Below are 23,037 nucleotides of genomic sequence, written 5' to 3'. Positions count from 1 at the left end.
GGAGGTTAGGTGGTCTGGGAGCGTCACAGTGACATCACTCTTACCTCTATTACTGACACGGGGACCTGACCGGGAAGGTGAGGGGGTCTGGGAGCGTCACAGTGACATCACTCTTATCTCTATTATTAACACGGGGACCTGACCGGGGAGGTGAGGGGGTCTGGGAGCGTCACAGTGACATCACTCTTATCTCTATTACTGACACAGGGACCTGACCGGGGAGGTGAGGGGGTCTGGGAGCGTCACAGTGACATCACTCTTATCTCTATTAGGGACCTGGCTGGGGAGGTGAGGGGGTCTGGGAGCGTCACAGTGACATCACTCTTATCTCTATTACTGACACAGGGACCTGGCTGGGGAGGTGAGGGGGTCTGGGAGCGTCACAGTGACATCACTCTTATCTCTATTACTGACACAGGGACCTGACCGGGGAGGTGAGGGGGTCTGGGAGCGTCACAGTGACATCACCCATCTCTATTACTGACACAGGGACCTGACTGGGGAGGTGAGGGGATCTGGGAGCATCACAGTGACGTCACACTAATCTCTATTACTGACACAGGGACCTGACTGGGGAGGTGAGGGGGTCTGGGAGCGTCACAGTGACGTCACTCTTATCTCTATTACTGACACAGGGACCTGACTGGGGAGGTGAGGGGGTCTGGGAGCGTCACAGTGACATCACTCTTATCTCTATTACTGACACAGGGACCTGACTGGGGAGGTGAGGGGGTCTGGGAGCGTCACAGTGACATCACTCTTATCTCTATTACTGACACAGGGACCTGACTGGGGAGGTGAGGGGGTCTGGGAGCGTCACAGTGACGTCACTCTTATCTCTATTACTGACACAGGGACCTGACTGGGGAGGTGAGGGGGTCTGGGAGCGTCACAGTGACATCACTCTTATCTCTATTACTGACACAGTGACCTGACCGGGGAGGTGAGGGGGTCTGGGAGCGTCACAGTGACATCACTCTTATCTCTATTACTGACACAGGGACCTGACTGGGGAGGTGAGGGGGTCTGGGAGCGTCACAGTGACATCACTCTTATCTCTATTACTGACACAGGGACCGGACCGGGGAGGTGAGGGGGTCTGAGAGCGTCACAGTGATGTCACTGTTATCTCTATTACTGACACAGGGACCTGACCGGTGAGGGGGTCTGGGAGCGTCACAGTGATGTCACTCTTATCTCTATTACTAACACAGGGACCTGACCGGGGAGGTGAGGGGGTCTGGGAGCGTCACAGTGACATCGCTCTTATCTCTACTACTGACACAGGGACCTGACCGGGGAGGTGAGGGGGTCTGGGAGCATCACAGTGACATCACTCTAATAGACATATCTATTACGAACACAGGAGCCTTGGTTGCCTATAGCAACATCCTATGTAAATTTTAACTTCCATCTTAGTACAGTTCCCTCAGGACTGTACAGTGTCCACCTGCATCACCAACTCGTTTCTGATATTCGTTCGTTTTCATCATCCAAATTAGCACCAGGGATAATAGAATATTCCCCTTACAGATGAGTAAAGGGAAGGCTGTATGATGAGGAGGGATAGGAGGCACCGGGGAGACAAGGATAACACTACGGGACATGTTAGCAGGGGCAAGCAGAGGACCCACGAGACCTCCCAGATGGCTGAATGAAAGGCTCACTGGGACCTGGTCCGATGTTGGGAGGTCACGCACTAGATCTAGGTCACACTACACGTCGTCCACTCCACCCGACATCACATATCAGAGAGTCAGGATCTCCGGGGTCTGTTGGTGGTGGATGATGGAAGGTCCGGTAGTAAAACTGCCACTGATCCCCTTGCAAGGAATCACGCTGATGGATATATGGCGGTCATGTAGGTCCTCCACGCCGATGGCCATACTCCGGGGGAATATAATCCCCGAGGTGACAGCGCTCCCCGGGGCAGGTGTCTACCACAGGGGAACACAGGCATGTGATCCCCGGTGCTGTAGCTGGGATAGGACCGAGGGTGGCAGCAGGTAGGACCTAGGCCTAAGTAATAACCAGACACAGGGAAATACCATCTCTTCCCCAATCTGCAAACCAATGTCCCCTTTACTAAAGCCTGTACATAGTAATTATGTGTAACATAGACCCGTGTTATGTGCACAGATCATACATGTATCACATAGATAGAGCTTAGGTCCCATCACACACCAGTGACTTCCTGCTGTACAGCGGCTGTGTGCGTCTTACTGATAGACTTCTGTGTATTCTGCATTACTGACCATTACTCCTGTATCTCATTGTATTGTGGGGTAATAGGAGGAAGCTCTGACTAATATTAAAGAGGAGAACCTAGAAGGAGAAGAGGAGACGTATGTGAGGGGAGATCAGCCGTGTAAGGAGGAGGAGATCCCTACAGGTATCAGCACAGGTGAGTAATATGAGGGGCGTGATATAGTACCAGCCAATCAGATCCTAGCTGCCATGTTATGGGTGGTGTTTGATAAATGACAGGAGCTGATTGGTTGCTCTCCAAGGCTTAGTACATCTACCCCTACGTATACAAAAGAGATGCATATGTTCAGTCACTACATCAATCTCTTATCCCGCCCCCTCCTCGGTCACTGCCCTAATCTCTTATCCCGCCCCCTCCTCTGTCACTGCCTTAATATCTTATTCTGCCCCCTCCTCTGTCACTGCCCTAATCTCTTATCCCGCCCCCTCCTCTGTCACTGCCCTAATCTCTTATCCCGCCCCCTCCTCTGTCACTGCCCTAATCTCTTATCCCGCCCCCTCCTCTGTCAATGCCCTAATCTCTTATCCCGCCCCCTCCTCTGTCACTGCCCTAATCTCTTATCCCGCCCCCTCCTCTGTCACTGCCCTAATCTCTTATCCCGCCCCCTCCTCTGTCACTGCCCTAATCTCTTATCCCGCCCCCTCCTCTGTCACTGCCCTAATCTCTTATCCCGCCCCCTCCTCTGTCACTGCCCTAATCTCTTATCCCGCCCCCTCCTCTGTCACTGCCCTAATCTCTTATCCCGCCCCCTCCTCTGTCACTGCCCTAATCTCTTATCCCGCCCCCTCCTCTGTCACTGCCCTAATCTCTTATCCCGCCCCCTCCTCTGTCACTGCCCTAATCTCTTATCCCGCCCCCTCCTCTGTCACTGCCCTATTCTCTTATCCCGCCCCCTCCTCTGTCACTGACCTAATCTCTTATCCCGCCTCCTCCTCTGTCACTGACCTAATCTCTTATCCCGTCCCCTCCTCTGTCACTGACCTAATCTCTTATCCCGCCCCCTCCTCTGTCACTGACCTAATCTCTTATCCCGTCCCCTCCTCTGTCACTGACCTAATCTCTTATCCCGCCCCCTCCTCTGTCACTGCCCTAATCTCTTATCCCGCCCCCTCCTCTGTCACTGCCCTAATCTCTTATCCCGCCCCCTCCTCTGTCACTGCCCTAATCTCTTATCCCGCCCCCTCCTCTGTCACTGCCCTAATCTCTTATCCCGCCCCCTCCTCTGTCACTGACCTAATCTCTTATCCCGCACCCTCCTCTGTCACTGACCTAATCTCTTATCCCGCCCCCTCCTCTGTCACTGCCCTAATCTCTTATCCCGCCCCCTCCTCTGTCACTGCCCTAATCTCTTATCCCGCCCCCTCCTCTGTCACTGCCCTAATCTCTTATCCCGCCCCCTCCTCTGTCACTGCCCTAATCTCTTATCCCGCACCCTCCTCTGTCACTGCCCTAATCTCTTATCCCGCACCCTCCTCTGTCACTGCCCTAATCTCTTATCACGCACCCTCCTCTGTCACTGCCCTAATCTCTTATCCCGCACCCTCCTCTGTCACTGCCCTAATCTCTTATCCCGCACCCTCCTCTGTCACTGCCCTAATCTCTTATCCCTCCCTCTCCTCTGTCACTGCCCTAATATTTTAACTTGCACCCTTCTCTGTCACTGCATCAATCTCTTTTATTCTTGCTTTCCTGCGAGTAACAGAGCTTGGATTACTTCATCTGACAATCCTTTGGTCTCAGTGCCTTCAGACCTATTCCTGCTGGACCTGGATGGTAGACCAGGGCCTGATGTAGAAGGTCTGGAATGATGGATCATGTCCAAGGTTCCTTCCTGCGCTGGCAATTTCTAGGCTGTGGCAAACCACGATGTCATTGGCCAAAAGTGGAGGACCTCTTTCACTTGATCCTCTCATCTTCTTCAGGATGTGACTTATCAGAGGAAAAGGGGGAAACACATACACTAGGTGAAGCTTCCATTGAACTGAGAAGGTGTCCACTGCAGACGTTCTGGGGAAACAATATCATGAATAAAAGGTCCATCTTTTCGTTGACATGAGTACCTTCAGATCCACGTGAGGCTGCCCAAACTTGTTTACAATCAGTAGGAATACGCAGATGCTCAATTCCCATTCTCCAGGAAGATTTCTTCTTCTGCTGAGGAAGTCTCCAGATGTCTTCTCCCTTCCGAGAACATATACTGCAGCTAAAGACTTACCGTTTTCCCTCTGCCCAGGACATAATGTTTGCTGTTGTCTCCATTAATGGCCTACTTTTGGTTCCCCCTTGATGGTTCAAATGTGCTATGACCGTAACATCGTCTGAAACGACCCTGAGATGAGTTTTTGATCTGTTCTTTGGAGTAACCTATTTCTCCCCAGACATCCTCTGCCTTTCCTAAGTTTGCCACTATTAGACGTTCCTCTAAGGAGCGGTCTTCCTATCCTGTCTGATATCTAATGTGCGCTCCACAACCTGATGTACTTGTGTCTGTTGTCAGGACTAGAAACTGAGATTGGTCCAGAAATGTAGCTCTGTTACCTAATTCTCTTTACCACCGGTCTAGGGGTTTCTTTACCTTCATTTCGCCATAGTTTCTCATCCACAGTTCCTTCTTATATATGGAGGAATACTCCACTGGAAACTCGTCATTTCCCACTGCCCAAGGTATGACACCTATAGAAGAGGTCATGATTCCTAGGAGCTGCAGACCTAGTTTTATAGGATATTTCCCTTCCCTCGTCAAGGTCCCCGATAGACCCTGGAACCTTGAGAATCTTTACTTTTTTAAAGTGATTATATGAATTTCTTGGTGTCTATCTGTAAACCCAGGAATTGATGCTCTGTGTTGGATGTAACTGGCTTTTCCCCAGTCTATGATCCACCCATGAAGCTGTATTAGATAACTTAGGTGCTTTCATATCTTCTTCTGAACCGGCTGCCGTCAGGATATCATCTAGATATGGCCACTTCGGAATATGCTGCTCTCTTGGCAATGTCCCTAGGACAGGGGATAGGCCGGTAACTGGTAGTGTCTGTCCTGGATACAGAATCGTAGGAACTTCCTGTCTTCATGACTGACTGGTATATGGTTGTACGCGGCCTTCAGAGCTATTGACGCCAGGAATTCCTTTCTGGATCTAGACTCTGCAGGATCCACCCGTATATTTTATAATTTGTGCTTTAATAAATGTTTTTCAACTTTCTACTATATTGATATTAAACATTCTAGTATCCTCCTTTTTAGTTCTCATGATTCATCACTAGAGATTTCTTCTTAATCATCGTCAAATATTTCATCTGAAGAAACAGCACCTTCATAGTTAAAAACCAGACCTCTTATGGCCTTGCAGATCCAAAAATTTATTTTGGACACAAAGGATTTCTTCATCCATTCAAATAACTCAGGTCTGGCCAACCCGTGGCTCTCCAGCGTTTGTTAAACTACACTTCCCAGCATTCCCTGCCACATTATCGCTATTAGGGAATGCTAAACATACCAATATCAATTGTTTGGCCTGTGATAGAGTATTTTCTGGTTCTCAAGATAAAACCTTTTCCTTTCGGAAAGCCTATAGAAGAAACTCTAGACAATGATGGTCACAGTTGCCCTTGCGTAGGAACCCATCTGTTACAGTTTCACAGAGAGTGGGAAGAGTCGATTCAAGACCGGTCCTGAGCATTATAAGCGAGGGTTACAAAATAGAATTCAGTCAAGTTCCGAGGGCAAAGTCCTTCATAAGGTCAAGAATGCCAAGAACATCTTTAGGACGAAGAGAGCTTCTGAAGATTAGTCATGAAAGCCATAGAGACAGTTCCGGCCTTGCATATAAAACAGACCATCATGGACGTCATGGTCTCGTTACACCTAAAAGATGCATATTATCATATACTGGTCAGTTGTCACGATCGAAGGTTCCTCAGGGTCTGCATCATGGCCAAGCATTATCAGGTTCTGTCTTCCCTTTTTCCCCCCTCCATTGGAAACACCACACAATTTGGGATCCTTCATGAATTGTGACTCAGCTTATGTCATCTATCTATTAAGATGTGAGTGCAATTTATCATATGTTGTACGAACCACTAGAACATTACATGTTCACTTTATGGAACATAAAGCGAACATGTGGTGCGCATATGGTGCGCACTTGGGGTGACCACTCCGTCCCTACACTATGGAGATTTCTTGACCGGTTCAATTAAGTGTCTAATAAATTATTAATATCTATAATAGCACCTAGCTTTTCTCCTTAAGGGGCAGATGTATTAAGCCTTAACAAGAGATGAATGCAAGGGTGATAAGGAGAGATAAATGTCCAGCCAATCAGCTCCTTACTGACTTTTTTCAAACACAGCCTGTAACATGGCAGTTAGCAGGTGATTGGCTGGGCATTTATCTCTCCTTATCCCCCTTTCATTTATCTCTTGTTAAAGCTTAATACATCTGCCCCAAAGTTTGAAACCTCTCATCAGTTATGATGTCTGTTTTGCTGTTCATTCATGTGCCTTCCTCCTCGTTATTTTCATATGTTTAAAGATTGAAAAATTTAATTAAGAGCTAAATATTAAAAACGAACGTATATTTAATATTAATGAACAAGTTATTAATATCACCTATCTATCTTCCCTCTCTTCGAACCCCTTTTCAAAATTTATGAGTTATATATAATTTAATTGTCCACCCTCCCGTGTATATGTACTACAAGTGAATAATGAATTCACACCTATACATACTTCCCTTATTTTAGAACCCTCTCTTAATTTAGGAGTTTTATATATCAAATTATACTCCGCAATAATTCCATTCCTTACAGATCCCATGGCAGCCACCAGAATCCCTCCCCTCTTAGTGTTTTTCCTTTGACCTAATCAAGGAGACACTCAGAAGACAAGGAGGAAGGGGAGGAGCAGGGTTTTATACCAGAAGGGGGAGGTTCCTAGAAATATCCACCTGTCCAATGACGTGGAGAGGGATGAAGCCCCAAGGTCTTGGCTGCCTTGGGATCTCTAAGAAGAAATGGAAGTATCGCTGAGTATAATTTGCTGGTATCTCATTTTTTTTTTTTTTTTTTTAGATTTGAAAATCGAAGATGACATCACAGGAAGTTCTCAAGAAGAAAACCGCATTCCTCTAACTATACATTCAGTCCATCGCAGTGCAGATACATCACGTGATCCCTCCGATAGTGAGGAATGTTTCAATGATGGCACCGATGTTGGTACACCTAGTACATCTCGCAAAATATTTGCCTGTTGTGAATGTGATAAGTGTTATCCATGTAATACAAAGTTAGTTGCACATCAGAGAACTCACACAGGGGAGAAGCCGTTTCCATGCTCTGAATGTGGAAAATGTTTTTCACAGAAATCTAATTTTGTTAGACATCAGAGAACTCACACAGGGGAGAAGCCATTTCCATGTTCTGAGTGTGGGATATGTTTTAGCCATAACTCACAACTTGTTAAACATCAGAGAAGTCACACAGGTGAGAACCCATTTGCATGCTCTGAATGTGGAAAAAGTTTTACCACGAAAACATATCTTGTCCTACATCAGAGAACTCACACAGGGGAGAAGCCATTTCCATGTTCTGAGTGTGGAAGATGTTTTACACAAAAATCATATCTTGTCCTACATCAGAGAACTCACACAGGGGAGAAGCCATTTCCATGTTCTGAGTGTGGAAAAGGTTTTACACAAAAATCATATCTTGTCCAACATCAGAGAACTCACACAGGGGAGAAGCCATTTCCATGTTCTGAGTGTGGGAAATGTTTTGCACAAAAAAAAGATTTTATGAGGCATCATAGAATTCACACAGGGGAGAAGCCGTATGCATGTTCTGAGTGTGGGAAATGTTTTGCACAAAAAAGAGATTTTAGGACGCATCATAGAATTCACACAGGGGATAAGCCGTATTCATGCTCTGAGTGTGGGAAATGTTTTTTAAATAAACTAGGCCTTAAAAGACATCAGCTAAGCCACCCGGGGGAGAAACCGTTTTCATGTTCTGAGTGTGGGAAATTTTTTCTACATAAATCAGAACTTAATAGACATCAGCACAACAGAAGAGCGAAGCCGTTTCCATGAGGGAAATGTTTTGCAGTGAAAGGTGCTCTTGTTAACCATCAGAGTACTCACACAGGGGAGAAGCCGTGTGCATGTTCTGAATGTGGGAAATGTTATACACAGAAAGCTAATCTTATTAGACATTATACACACAGTTGTAATGTAATACCCAGGAGATGAGGGAAATGGTACCTGTTTGCTGTAATACTCTGAACATAAGAAAAAATGTTGGCATTGATATGAAACATCAGCAGATCACCTGAATGTATCGAGCTGTGGTCATATCATTATGTAATTTATTTCTATGATGCTCTGAAAATAAGGCTATTTTATGAACCATTATATACTGTATGTATGTGTATATAAATATATATATATATATATATATATACACATACAGAGTACCACAACACTCGCCATCCCTGCGAATGGGGTGCAAGCAGCACTCGCCATTCCCAGGTTGGGGTGAAGTGGCCTGTGACCACATGCTCTAATAAATACAAATACAGGGACTCAACACTCTCCATAATGAACTAACTCACCTTAGTATACAATTAATCAAATAAATAATGGGGTTTTAGTTCATGAATTGATCAATGCATTTAAGCTTGCAGCCCATCGCCAAGGGACCCCATTTCACTGCAAGTCCTACACTAGCATTTGTTTCTCAAGAGCCTGCCAACTGCTGACACATCATAGCTAAAGTGGACATGTGTTTTTTCCTGGTTTAAAGCTCACCTGCCAAGTGCCTTACGGCTTTTAAAGATGAGGCAGTCACCTAACACAACACCTGACTTAGAATTAAAGGGGCAGCTGTAACAGGTTACAGATAAATTAGCTCATCTGGGGTGAAAGAGAAAGCTATGATCACAGTAACAAAGAGACAATTGTTAGTGTAGGACTTGCAGTAAAATGGGGTCCCTTGGCGATGGGCTGCAAGCTTAAATGCATTGATCAATTCATGAACTAAAACCCCATTATTTATTTGATTAACTGTATACTAAGGTGAAGTAGTTCATTATGGAGAGTGTTGAGTCCCTGTATTTGTGTGTATATATATATATATATATATATATATATATATATATATATATATATATATATATATAAAAAATCAGGAGCAATGGGAGATGTCACAAGATTAGACTGAGCGTCGGGATCAAACCTTTAACCCCTTACCGCCGCAGCCTGTTTTTGCCTTCCTGACAGAGCCCTTTTTTTCAAATCTGACATGTATCACTTTATGTGGGGATAACTTTTTATTGCTTTTACTTATCCCAGTGATTTTGAGATTGTTTTCTCGTGACACATTGTACTTTAAGTTAGTGGTAAATTTTGGTCGATACAGTCTGTGTTTATTTGTGAAAAATACCAAAATGTCGTAAAAAAATGGAAAAATTTGCAAAATGTAAAATTTTCTGCTTGACATTGCAGTAGATTAACGTTTTAAATACCATTCACATCAGTCAATCCGTTTTAATCCTCTCAACACGTTTCAAGGCAGAACGCAGGGGCCAGCCTATCACAGGTCTGTAATCTGTTGTTTTTACTAAATACCATTTCAGAGCCATTCTCACTGCATAAAAAACGTCTCTGAAACGTGTAGGACTCTGCTTTTTAAACGTTTTGAAATACCGGTTATCTTTTTTTTTTTTTTTAATCGTGTATTTTTATTGAGTTTTCAAAGTTACATATACAATATATGCATTAAACTTACTAACATATAAAAAATAAAATAAAATAATTAACAATAAAGAAAATTAAACATTAGATGTGTGTTGCATCATTCAAGAGATATTATATTATACTATAGTTGCATACATACGTTTGCGATCTAGGATTAGTTATCAGGTTCATAGACAATTGTGGTTACAAGGTATAAGTAAAGTAGGGGGTATGTTCATGGGGGCACGCGGGCGAGTCCTGGTCATAGACTTTAGGCTATCCTTTTTAGACATATAGGTAATTCTAGTGAATTACGTGTTGGGGTCTTGTAAATACAATGCAGAGGCCTGCCACTGGCCCCATACCTTACTAAATTCCCCCAGGCAATTCCGTTTAGTGTACATAAATCGCTCATGCGATATAGTGGTATTCACAAGTGCAACCCACATATTGGAGGATGGGGGGGCGGGGCTCATCCAAGCTCTAGCAATGCATACACGGGCCAGGGTAAGAAGGTTATTTACATATATCCTCTGGTGCCTAGAAAGTAGCTCCTCCAACTCCAGGCCAAAAATACAAATGCGGGGGTCATTGAGTGGGGTCTGCACACCCGTATCCCGGATATTAGCCAGGACAGTTTCCCAAAAGGAGTGTACCCGCGGGCAACGCCACAGCAGATGCCAGAAGTCAGCTCCAGGTTCCTGACATTTAGGACAGGCGTCCGACCCAGTTCCACCCATCTGCATCAGCCTATGGGGGTCCAGTAGACTCGGTGCAGGATATACAGCTGGATCTGTTGGAACCTGGCAGACGCTGTGGCATCCCCAGGGGAGCTCAGTATATGGGACCAATCCTCGTCCTCAATAGGCCCTATGTCCACCACCCACCTAGCTCTTAGGGCGTTCAGCTGATCCGTGCCGGAGAAGGTGAGGAGAGGAGAGTACAAAGCTGAGACCCTGCTCCGGTCCGGGAGCTTATGAATCATTGCACGGACTGGGCTTTCCACAAGTTCAGGTACATTCCCCCTCCACTGCGCACCTATATGAGCTGGAGATATTTATAAAAGTGATGGCGTGGTATTGCATACTTAGACATCATTTGTTCAAAAGAGTACAGTATCCCATCCTGGAAAAGGTGTCCGATCTCAGAAACCCCAAAAGGTACCCATTCCGCCCCAGCTTTCAGTTTATAGAGTTCAGGGAAGTCCTTATTCCTCCATATAGCGGAGCAGGAGTCTACCACTGGGTTGCCTCTCATGGCCCCCACTGCCAACCATACTCTACGAGCCTGCTGCAGGAGAGGGGGGAGCGCTGCCAAGGGGGTTCTTGCTAATAAGAATTGCAAGGGTGAAAAAGTTAAGCCCACCCTACTCAGCAGGGCAATAGGTAAGTTCCCATAGTGCGTAGGTGCGTATAGTGCGTAGGTGTAACCCACTCTACCAGTTGAGCCAGCTGGGCTGCCAGGTAATATAATCTTAAGTCTGGGAGTGCCAGGCCTCCATCATAGCGAGACCTACACAAAGTTTTGGCTGCTATCCTTGAACGTTTGCCACCCCAAATAAAGGAGACCATGTGTTGCAGAATAAGTTTGAACTGGGAGATTGGGATATATACTGGGGAATTTTGAAGGATATATAAGAATTTGGGTTGAACAGTCATTTTTATGAGGTTCACTCTGCCAGTGACCGATAGAGGAAGCGTTTGCCAGACACGGGCTCTCTGGCGTAACGAGGCAATCTGCGGGGATAAATTCAGAGCTATAAAACCAGAGGGGGAGTGGGAGACCTGTACTCCCAAATATTTAAATTGTGTACACCAACGAAGGGGATAATTATAGGACACAGGCTGTTGTGTGGTAGGGAGCAAAGGGAATACAACTGATTTATCCCAGTTTATCCCCACCCCGGAGAACCGAGCATATTCCTTCATTAAAGCAAGGAGTGCTGGGAGGGAGGAGGACATGTTAGTTAGATACAGAAACATATCATCAGCATATAGCCCAATTTTTTTACTCGCTACTCCCGATCCCAAAACCCTTGATTAGTAGAGAGGCTCTTATATAGCAAGCCAATGGTTCCACCGCAAGAGCAAATAGCAGGGGGGACAGAGGGCACCCCTGTCTGGTCCCCCTTCCCAAGTCAAAGGAGGCTGTGGTGAAACCATTAACCACTATCCGGGCGGCCGGGCCAGAATACAGTAGCCTAATCTACGCCAAGTAGTTCGGTCCTATCCCAAATTTATCCAGGACATCCCATAAATAGGCCCACTCCACTGAGTCAAATGCGCGGGCCGCGTCCAGTGAGACTATGACCGCGTCGTCCATGTCTTCTCTAGCCCACTGTATGTAGGTAAAGAGGCGTCTTAGATTAAGGGTCGTCGATCTACCAGGCATAAAACCAGTTTGGTCGGGATGTACCAATTCTAGTACAACCGCGTTTAAACGTACAGCCAGTAGTTTGGCCAATATCTTAATATCGGTGGATAACAAGGATATGGGTCGGTACGAGTCGAGGGATAATGGGTCTTTACCGGGTTTCGGGATAAGGACTATCAGTGCTTCCGCCATAGAGGGAGGTAGGGAGCCCTGCTCCAACAGGCTATTATAAAGGGATAATAGTCTAGGGGCAAAGAAGGCTATATGGGTTTTGTAAACTTCAATAGGGAGTCCATCCACTCCTGGGGCCTTAGAGTTGGGGAAGGCATAATATCACCACTCCCAGTTTAAGCACTGACTCTAGAAGTTTCTCTTTCAATGGTCCTGGTGACACAGCTCAACACTGGGATGTAGGAGGGTCCAAAGGAGCCAGGCACCTATCCTAAAGCTTTAGAGGGTAGGCTCCTCCCCTACTGCATCCCTGGACTCTCCAGTTCGTGTTAGGTGCCCACTGGAGTGGGTGCTATTCTAAAGGGCTGCAGGAGCAGCCGAAGAATTAGAGTAGTTAGGGAATTTTTATTGTTTTATTAACTTTTACCCTAGCTAGGTAGGCACAGTGTGAGGATTCTCATAGTGAATCCTCACACTGCTAGCGCAGCAGGAGCTGACAGAAGCGCGTCCTGTCAGCTCACTGTGCACAGGGGAGACGCTGTCTGGTCTCTCTGTGCAGCGCTTACAGTCTCTTCTAAGAGGCTGCCTGGGCTCCGGAGTACCCTGAAACCGGCTCCACATTTTGGTGGGGATCATGGGGGACAGGCGCTCCGTGATGGCGGCGGCCATTTTATGCGGAGCTTACACGCTGAGCTCCTATATGAGAGGACAGCAGCGTTGTGACAGGCATGTTCCAAGTGATCCCAGTCGAGGGGGAGACACTGGAACTAGGAAATCCTAACTAAGGAGCGGCTGGCTGGGGGTGGTTGGCGCCAAAAGGTCACGGACCCCGCAGCAGCAGGGACTTGTGGTCTCTTCCTTCACTCTGACTTTGGCGCCTTTCAGAACGCTTGCAGCGGAGCTGAGCTGGCTTACTGATCCTGGCAGAGTGACTTGGATTTCCTGGGCATCGCTTCCCCGCAGTTGAAACCAACAGACAGCTAAGTGACTGGGTGCATTGCCTCTGTATAAACGCTTGTACATTGTTTGCACTGTGTATACTGATATATATACATTTATCACTTACATCATGTCTGAGCATCAGGCTGTGGTTTTGGGGGAGGGAGCCCTTAGTGCACTGAGCGCGTGCAATGTTTGCACACAAAAGTTTGTCCCTGAGCAGATGGCCAAGGGGGGCTTATGTATTACTTGCGCTGATGTGAGACCCATGGGCAGTGAACCCCATAGGGCAGAGCAGATGGAACCTGCGTGGGCCAGGGCCCTAGGCAGGTCAGTAAACGCTTTGGTGCAGCTTTTGGACAGGCAGAGTGATGGGCTGGAAGAATCACAGAGACCTATGCCATCATCTCAGCAGTCGTCTGGCTCCCTGCCTCTTACCCAGGCAGATCCTGCGCTGATTCAGGTGATGCAGGATACTGCTAAGGGGATCAACAGGTTCAGTGAAATGCTGGACAAAATGGATGATGTTGCAGGGACCCCTAGAAGGTCTTATGCTATGCCTACTGTGGTAGATGAGGAGGAGGGAGAGTATACTGACATCCCCTGGGATCAGGGCGATGATTTGGAAGAGACCTCTGCTGCTGGTATAGAGGATCTCATTGTAGCTGTGAAGCAGGCTTTAAAGCTGTCTGTGGAGGATAAGACTCCTGTTAAAGGTGTTTTTAAGCGACAGCGGAAGGAGGCTGTTACTTTTCCTTCAGATGAGGGGTTACAGGAATTGTTAGAAGGGGCTTGGAAAACTCCTGATAAGAGGCTACAGATGCCTAAGCGATTCCTTAGTCTGTACCCCATGCCAGAGTCTCATGCGGAGCTCTGGGAAAAGGTCCCAGTTGTGGACGCTTCAGTGGCACGTTTGTCCAAGGCTACTGTATTACCAGTACAGGGCGGTGCAGCTTTCAAAGATTCTGTGGATAAAAAGCTGGAGGGTAATCTCAAGGCTATCTTTGAAGGGGTGGGGTTTACCTTACGGCCCCTTATTGCTTCAGCCTGGGTCTCTAAGGCCATGATAGAGTGGGCTGGTGATTTATGCACCATGCTGCAGGCTGATCCTGGTGTGTTACTGCTTGCAGAAAAGATTAAGGCTGCTGCAGAATATGCAGTGGAAGCAGAGGAGGAAGCACTTAAAATGGCGACCAGAGTGTCCACAGTCTCCATTAATGCCAGGAGAGTGCTTTGGCTTAAAGCCTGGGAAGCAGACAATGAGTCCAAGAAGGCTTTGGAAACATTAGCCTTCAAAGGAAAGGTACTCTTTGGTACTGAATTAGAGGAGATTATAAAACAGGCCACGGGCGGCAAAAGTACATTCCTGCCGGCCTCCTCAGCAAAACAGACGTCCAGATTTTCTGCCTTTAGGCCGTCCTTTCGGCCCTCCCCTAGAGGTGGTGCGTCCTTTCGAGGACAGTCTTTCAGGGGAAGGTTTCAGTCCTCTAGAGGAAAGACACAAAAGTCCAAATTTGGCTCTTTTCACAAGAAGCCTGCTGCAAAAGGAGAGGACAAACCCTCCGCATGACTGTCAGGGGATATGCCCGACAGTGATAAAAGTGGGGGGGCGTCTCACACTCTTCAGGGACGCTTGGGCTTCTCTAGGCCAGGATGCCTGGGTGTTAGATATTATAACACAGGGTTACAAAATCCCTTTCAGAGGGCCGCCTCCGAAGAGGTTCATCCCCACATCCTTGCCAAAGCTGGCGCTTCTTCGCACAGCTCTTATGAGAGCGGCTCATTCCCTGTTGGAAAAAGGGGTGGTTACTCCAGTCCCCAGGGCAGAGTGGAAAAAAGGCTTTTACTCCACGCTGTTCCTGGTGCCCAAACCAGACGGGTCTTTCAGACCAATACTAAATTTGAAATCCCTAAATGTTCATCTTTGGGTAGACCACTTCAAAATGGAGTCCTTACGGTCAGTACTCCTGAGTCTGGACCAGGGGGAATTTTTGGCGTCCATGGATGTCCAGGACGCATATCTGCACGTTCCTATACACCCGGAACATCAGACCTTGCTGAGGTTTGCCATAGGAGACCTGCATTTACAATTCCGGGCGTTACCCTTTGGGCTAGCAACCGCGCCAAGGGTATTCACAAAGATAATGTCAGTAATGGCGGCGGGGCTGAGGCTCAGGGGAATCACAGTAATACCCTATTTGGACGATCTCCTGTTCAAAGCAGAGTCAGCTGCCATGCTTCAGAGGCACTTGACAGAGGCCATCAGTTTTTTGCAGGCTCACGGCTGGATTTTGAACTTGCAAAAATCTCAGTTAGTACCATCACAGAGGCTCCAATTCTTGGGAGTCATACTGGATACCCATCTACATCGGGTATTTCTCCCGGAGGAAAAGGCCAGGGACCTGGTCACCTTAGTCCACGAGATTCTCAGGGCTCGGAGCATTTCGGTTTGGAGGTGCCTCAAACTCCTGGGGAAGATGGTGGCGTCATTCGAGACGCTTCAATTTGCCAGATTCCACTCTCGGAAGTTCCAATAGAACATTTTGTCAGCATGGTCAGGAAACACTCTGACCATGAAGTCCGAGATGATAGTGCTGTCTTCGGACGCTCGAGACTCCTTGAAATGGTGGACAGAAGTAGACTCTCTTCAGTGGGGTCGGTCATTACAGACCTGGGACTGGTTGGTAGTAACTACCGATGCCAGCCTCAGGGGATGGGGAGCAGTAGTCCTGGATCTCAGGCTACAGGGCCTGTGGACGGCAGAGGAATCAGCGTTACCAATCAACATCTTGGAGCTGAGAGCTGTCTGGAAAGTGATTTCCTTGGCAGGAGACAGATTAAGGAACCTCCCTTTGAGGATTCAGACCGACAATGCCACAGCTGTGGCGTATCTGAATCACCAGGGAGGTACGCGCAGCAAATTGGCCATGTGGGAGGTCTCCAGAATCTTCCTATGGGCGGAACAGAATGTTCCAGCTGTATCGGCTATTTTCATTCCAGGAGTAGAGAATATAGAAGCCGACTTCCTGAGCAGGGAGGAGCTCAAGGAAGGGGAATGGAGCCTACACCCGCAGGTGTTTCAACAGATCACTTGGAAATGGGGAACCCCGGATGTGGACCTGATGGCATCCAGGTTCAATCATCAGGTGCCCAGGTTCTATTCCAGAATGAGGGATCCACTAGCGGAGGCAGTGGATGCCATGACTTCTCAATGGCAGGGGGATCTTCTTTATGCATTTCCTCCAGTACCAATGTTAGCAAGGCTTTTGAAAAGAATACAGGACCAGAAGGCTCCGGTGATTCTTGTGGCCCCAGATTGGCCAAGGAGGTCCTGGTACTCCAGGCTTCTGAGGTTGTCTGTGGACTCGTGGTGTCTGCCTCTGAGACCAGATCTGCTAAGACAGGGCCCATTCAATCACCTGGATTCCGATCGATTGATTTTGACGGCCTGGCTATTGAAGCCGCCATTTTGAAAAGAAAAGGATTTTCTGAGGCGGTAGTACAGACTATGATTAAAGCCAGGAAGGCTGTATCCTCGGCAAATTATTATAGAGTCTGGAAAACGTACATCAGATGGTGTGAGAGGCGAAAGGTTCACACATCTCACTTCAAGTTAGCAAGAATGTTGGAGTTCTTACAAGATGGTTTTTCATCAGGCCTAAGCCTTCAATCATTGAAGGTACAGATTTCGGCCTTGTCCATCTATTTCCAAAAAAGGATAGCCATTTTGCCGGAGATTCAAACCTTTTTACAAGGGGTATCTAGATTGAAACCCCCTTACAAGCAACCAGTAGCGCCTTGGGACCTGTCACTGGTTTTGGATTGCCTTCAGAAGGCACCTTTTGAACCTTTAAGATCGGCGGACTTTAAGTTTCTCACGTGGAAGCTAGTGTTTTTGTTAGCAGTAGCATCTGCTAAAAGAGTATCAGAGTTGGGAGCCTTGTCATGTAAATCTCCCTTCTTAATTTTTCATGATGACAGGGCTGTTCTGAGAACAGTGCCTCAATTTTTACCGAAGGTAGTCTCTGCCTTCCATTTAAATCAGGAGATAGTTCTACCTGTGTTTCAACCCTCAGAGGGTTCTAAGAAAAGGGACAAGTTGAAGACTTTGGATGTTGTGCGTGCCTTACGCATATATGTGGACAGAGTGAAGAGTGTCAGAAAGACTGACACATTGTTGGTATTGTATGACGTACATAAAATTGGTTGGCCTGCATCTAAGCAGACTATTGCTAGGTGGTTGCGATCTGTGATAGCATTTGCATACACCAAAGCGGGTAGGCCTGTACCGGCCAGAATTAATGCGCATACCACCAGGTCTGTTGCCACCTCTTGGGCGGTTCGACATGGGGCCACAGCTGAGCAGGTTTGCAGAGCTGCCACTTGGTCATCTGTTCACACATTTGCCAAATTCTATAGATTCCATGAGTTCGCGTCGGAGGACGCATCATTTGGGCGAGCAGTGCGGAGAGCTGCAGACCTGAGCGTACCCTCCCAAAGGACCGGCTCTGGAACGTCCCAGTGTTGAGCTGTGTCACCAGGACCATTGAAAGAGAAAAAGGGATTTTTGTAAGAACTTACCGTTCGAATCCCTTTCTCTGATATGGTCCTGGTGACACAGCGATCCCTCCCTTACGCTCAGTAAGTATGCCAGAATTTTAATGATGTTCATGTTAAAATGGTTAAAAGTTAACAGTTACTGTTATAAGATGTGCATTTAATATGTGCAGGCGTTTGTACTGAGTTAATGTATTCCAGTGGCTTTGAAAGATTGAACTGAAGAGTCCAGGGATGCAGTAGGGGAGGAGCCTACCCTCTAAAGCTTTAGGATAGGTGCCTGGCTCCTTCGGACCCTCCTACATCCCAGTGTTGAGCTGTGTCACCAGGACCATATCAGAGAAAGGGATTCGAACGGTAAGTTCTTACAAAAATCCTTTTTTCCTGGATGCCCCTTTTACGCTGGAGGAGGTGGAGGGGGCAATTAAGCCCCCTCCACCTCCTCCAGCGTAAAAGGGGCATCCAGGAAACTTCTAGAGTCAGCGCTTAAACTGGGGGTGGTGATATTATTCAGATAGTCGGTCAACTCCGCAGAGGTATAAGTTACCCGGGATCTATATACTTCCTTAAAATGATTATAAAAGGAGGTTGCAACTGGTAGGGTCCCAGTGCTTATCACGCCATCCTCCTGCCGCACGCTGTGCACAACGGTAGGGGGAGGTTCTCCCTGGCCAGGTAAGCCAGGAATTTACCAGATCTATCACCCTGAGTATATTAATCGTGGGATTGAAACAGTAGGCGCCTTTTAGATTTGTCTAATAACAGCTCATTCCATTGTTTATGGACTACAAGCTATTCCACACGGTCCACCTCAAGCCCAGAGGCCAGGTATCTCTGTTCCAGCTCTGTACTCTGCCTCTCCAATTCCACCTCAGCCCTGCGGCTGAAGACTTTTAGCTGTGCAACACGGTTAATTAGTGATCCTCGAAGAAACGCCTAAAATGTATCCCACACTAGCGAGGTGTTTTCTTCCATAGGGTTATATGCAAAAAATTCCTCCCACATTGCCAGCAATTCGGAAGCTGCCCCCATCTGTGTCAGCCAAAAAGGATTAAAGCGCCAAAATTTTGCTCCCCTAGGGCATTCTAATTCCACCAAAAGGTATACAGGGGAGTGGTCCGAAACGCCCCGGGGTAAATACTCAATGGCGGTAACAGATGGGATCAGTCGTCTAGAGATCAGGGCCATATCAATACGAGAAAAAACTCTATGTGTGCTCGAGAAGCAGGAGTAACATTTGGCCGATGGGAACCTAAGCCTCCAAACATCCACCAAACCCACCTCAGCAATAAGACGAGCGAAGGACGTAGCCCCGCTCCGTCCACCACCGGGGGCAGGCCTCCATCTATCCAGAGACTCATCCATGACAGCGTTAAAGTCCCCAACACAAATAACTGGGTATGAGGGAAAGTCCTGCATAAAAGTACACGCTTTATTAATTATTGTGGGCTGGTAGGGAGGAGGGTTATATATAGCTAACAATACGACAGGGGAGTCATGCAGGGTACCCGCCAGGAATACATAGCAGCCTCTGGGGTCTATTTGGACCTTTTGGCATCTGAAGCCCATATTCTTATGTATTAGAACTGAGACACCTCTAGAGTTAGGATGAAAAACGGAGTGGAAGGTCCATCCCACCCAGGGTTTTTTCAGAGCTAATACACGGCTGCCCACAAGGTGAGTTTTAAAGAGACATACAATACCAGGGGAATGAGTCTTAAGTTGATTCAATACCAATGTACGTTTGACTCGGTCATTAAGACCCCTAACATTCCATCCTATGACATTCACCATTTTATGTCAAGGGGGGAAGGAAAAGGCAGGAGTAAATAACACATTATCGGTCTGGAATGATCAGTTCCTCCCAGCCCACATACCACCCAAAAGAACATATAGAGGAGTAGTGCACACACTTCAATGAAAATAAAAAACCTAACATAAAGAAAATAACAACACCCCACCCCCTCCCGGCATACCCACCCGAACATAGGTATACTTCTTCCCTAACGGTAAACCCCGTATGACCCCTCTAAGGAGTCGTTCTATTAGAAAACAATGAACCCCTAAGGGGCAACTATTACTATGGCCTAAAGAACATGGTGGTCCTGACCACAAGATGTTTGGTCAGGGGGGGGAGTAGACCTCTCATAAAGAAAACATGTCTGTGAGAGTATATCCCCCACACAGCATTGTAGGCGAAGGTATTATAACATATCAGGTTATCTTACACAGGTTAGGTACGTCCCCGTATAGCGGGACACTCAAATAGTTTAAGGAGGGAGTTCTCGGGGAGCCGGTTGTGTGTCCATCCACGTCGAGGCTGCTTGTGGTGAATCAAAGAAATGGGTCCGAGTGCCAGCAACCACTCGCAGTCGTGCAGGGTAGAGCATGGAGTACTTCAGCTGCAGGGAACGTAGGCGCTGCTTAACACCCGTGAACTGTGACCGGGATTTCTGGACCTCAACTGAAAAGTCCTGGAAAGCTGCCACACGTTGACCCTCATATTCAAGGGGGCCCTTCACCCTCGCCAACCTGAGAACAGTGTCCCGGTCTTTATAATGAAGGAACTTTGCAATAAACGTACGCGGTGGTGTGCCAGGGGGTAGTGGGCGCGTGGGAACCCTATGCGCTCTCTCCACTGCAAATTGGGGGGTGAATGCATCCTTCCCAAACAGGGACACCATCCAGGATTCTGGGTTTGCGCCCTCCGCCTTCTCAGGAAGACCCACAAAGCGTACATTATTCCTCCTGAGCCTCCCCTCCATATCAGTCAACTTTTGCTGACATGTTGACATTTGTGATTCCAGTGCGGAGAGGCGGTTAGGGATAGGTGCAGTGGTATCTTCTAGCGTAGAGATCCGGGTCTCAGTCTCCTCTACCCGATTTTTGCATGTCCTGACGTATAAAGGATATGTCAATTTTCACCTCCGCTACCATACCAGTCAGGCGTTTCTCCGAATCAGTAATGGCCTGCAGGAGTTGTGCCAGAGTCACTTCAGTGGGTTCCGCCATCCTGGTTTCAGGGGAGGAGGGCCCAGAGGAGGCCGGTACACTAGGCAGAGGGGGCGCTATAGAGGGCGGGGGGGTTGGTGCTCGCTCTTCTCTAGCAAACTTGGCCAGCCGTGCCGCAGCAGTAGAGCCGGTCTTTCGGCCCATAGAACAACAGGAGGACTCCCAGATAGGGATAGCTACAGCTGTTTCTTATCGCCACTAGAGGGGTTGTCAGCAGCAAGGGTTTATTATCAGATGTCCAGAATATCAGGGCTTGGGGTCACACCACAGTCAAAGTCACAGCAGAGGGTACACAATTATAAGCCCGCTTTAGAGGAGTATGAGGTATTGCATGTGTTCCTTAGTGACAGTTATGACAGACCGTCACATGAGCGGAGCACAGTAATAGGATAGGGTGTTGGGGTCAATCAGCTCTGTGAAGCAAGGCAGCACACTCCACCCGCAGCCCCAAGCTGGCAGCTATTTATATGGGGAGTATATCAGCGTTATCTTGTGCACCAGCAGGTAGCACAGGTAGAACAGGGGTACTGCAGTGTCCTTGTCCCAAGATGGTGGGGGCAGCTCACTATTTGGCAGGAGCTTTTCTCCTGCAGGTATCAGCAGTTAGGTAGGGGACTCCAGGATAGTGGGATCAGTCACTGCACCTCTCTCCGTTCCCCCTACTCAAGGGGCTGATCTCAGAGGGGTCACAGGTCTCTAAATAGCACAGCAGCTGCAGGGGGGGCGCCTCCAAGATGGTGGCAGGTACTCACTATTTGGCAGGCCCGTTATTCCTTGGAAGCCGGCCAGGAGATCACAGGCATCAGGCGCAGTAGTCGTCGCCTCCTCTCCGGTCCGCTCCACAGGTATAGGTGTTCTTGCAGGGAGGAGGCTTGGACCGTGAGGGAGCCCGTCGGTTCTGGTGCCCCGCAGCCGGCGGGTACCAGTCCGGGCGCACGCGGAGGTTGCAGGCTTCCGTCAGCCCGGCTCAGGGGTCGTCTGTCCCCGCACCCTCGCCAGCGAGGGGGGTCCGATGTCAGCGGGCACAGCGGGGTCTCTGGGCTTCCTCCCCCGGGCGATGCCGCACAGCAAACGGCTGGTCAGCCCTCGTCTTCCTCCGCTTCCTCCGCTTCCAAGATGGCGCCGGCAGGGTGACACAGACAGGGGGATCTCTCCGGAGTCAGGCACAGGGCAGCTCCGGCGGCACAGGGACCCCTCCTCGAGGTCAATGTGTTCAGGGGGACAGGTGCTAGCTATTCCCACCTCTGAGAGGCTCTTCCCCACCGACACAGGATAATAGCAGGATTATTGGGTCAGGAGCAGTGCAGGCACGCGTCCTACTCCATTTGCCGCTAGGCCACGCCCCCCAATACCGGTTATCTTTAACCGGTAAATGAACTCTGGCGCTTTCCCACTGCAGCCTTAAACGTGTTGAAATGTGAAAAAAATGGCAATATACCATCTTACAAGTGCTGTGTGAAAGGGGTATATGAGACAACACCGTATTCTAATGAAGTGCCTTCATAGGATACAGCAGCTCCCAATTAGTTGACTGGACCACGAACGAAACAATTTGACTAATAAACAAAGGGAGCAATTTTATAAAAAAAAAAATATATATGATTTTATTAAGCCTATATAAAAAAAGGAAGGGAACAACCTTAGTACGCAATCACATGGACTACAACATATATATATATATATATATATATATATATATATATAAGCACTTACCCCCCCCCCTGTGTATAAGGAATTGAAGCCAGCAGTAAGTGAAAAAACAAAGGAACTTTTATTGCAAACACATCATTGCAAAAAATGACAGCTGTAGAGACCTGACAGCCGTTTCAACTGCTCCCAGGCAGTTTTCATCATCTTATAGGCGACCAAAAATTCATATATAGCGCAATTCCAGAGATTTTGTTTGGTGTATATATATATATATATATATATATATATATATATATAAATAAATAAATAAAGGGGTTATACAAATACTTCTTTA

At 47.6% G+C, this 23,037-nt stretch overlaps 2 protein-coding genes across 6 annotated transcripts in view; both read left to right on the top strand.

The window, feature by feature from the left end:
* LOC146010018 (uncharacterized) overlaps positions 1-9,239 on the top strand; it is a 67,403-nt gene extending 58,164 nt beyond the window's left edge. For all 5 annotated transcript variants that reach the window (XM_083150800.1, XM_083150799.1, XM_083150801.1 and 2 more), the window contains 2 exons: positions 2,293-2,404; positions 7,342-9,239. In XM_083150800.1, the coding sequence (XP_083006926.1) occupies positions 2,293-2,404; positions 7,342-8,357 (1,128 nt within the window). In that variant the 3' untranslated portion in view covers positions 8,358-9,239. The remainder of the gene's footprint in view (positions 1-2,292; positions 2,405-7,341) is intronic.
* LOC146010024 (uncharacterized) overlaps positions 1-23,037 on the top strand; it is a 437,588-nt gene that overhangs the window by 359,839 nt on the left and 54,712 nt on the right. The window lies entirely within an intron of this gene.

The sequence above is a fragment of the Crinia signifera genome, chromosome 6, assembly GCF_055691185.1.
Source record: "Crinia signifera chromosome 6, ASM5569118v1, whole genome shotgun sequence".
In the NCBI taxonomy this organism is placed as follows: domain Eukaryota; kingdom Metazoa; phylum Chordata; class Amphibia; order Anura; family Myobatrachidae; genus Crinia; species Crinia signifera.
Note: the sequence above shows the minus strand (reverse complement) of the source record. Positions and strands in the feature narration are given on the sequence as shown.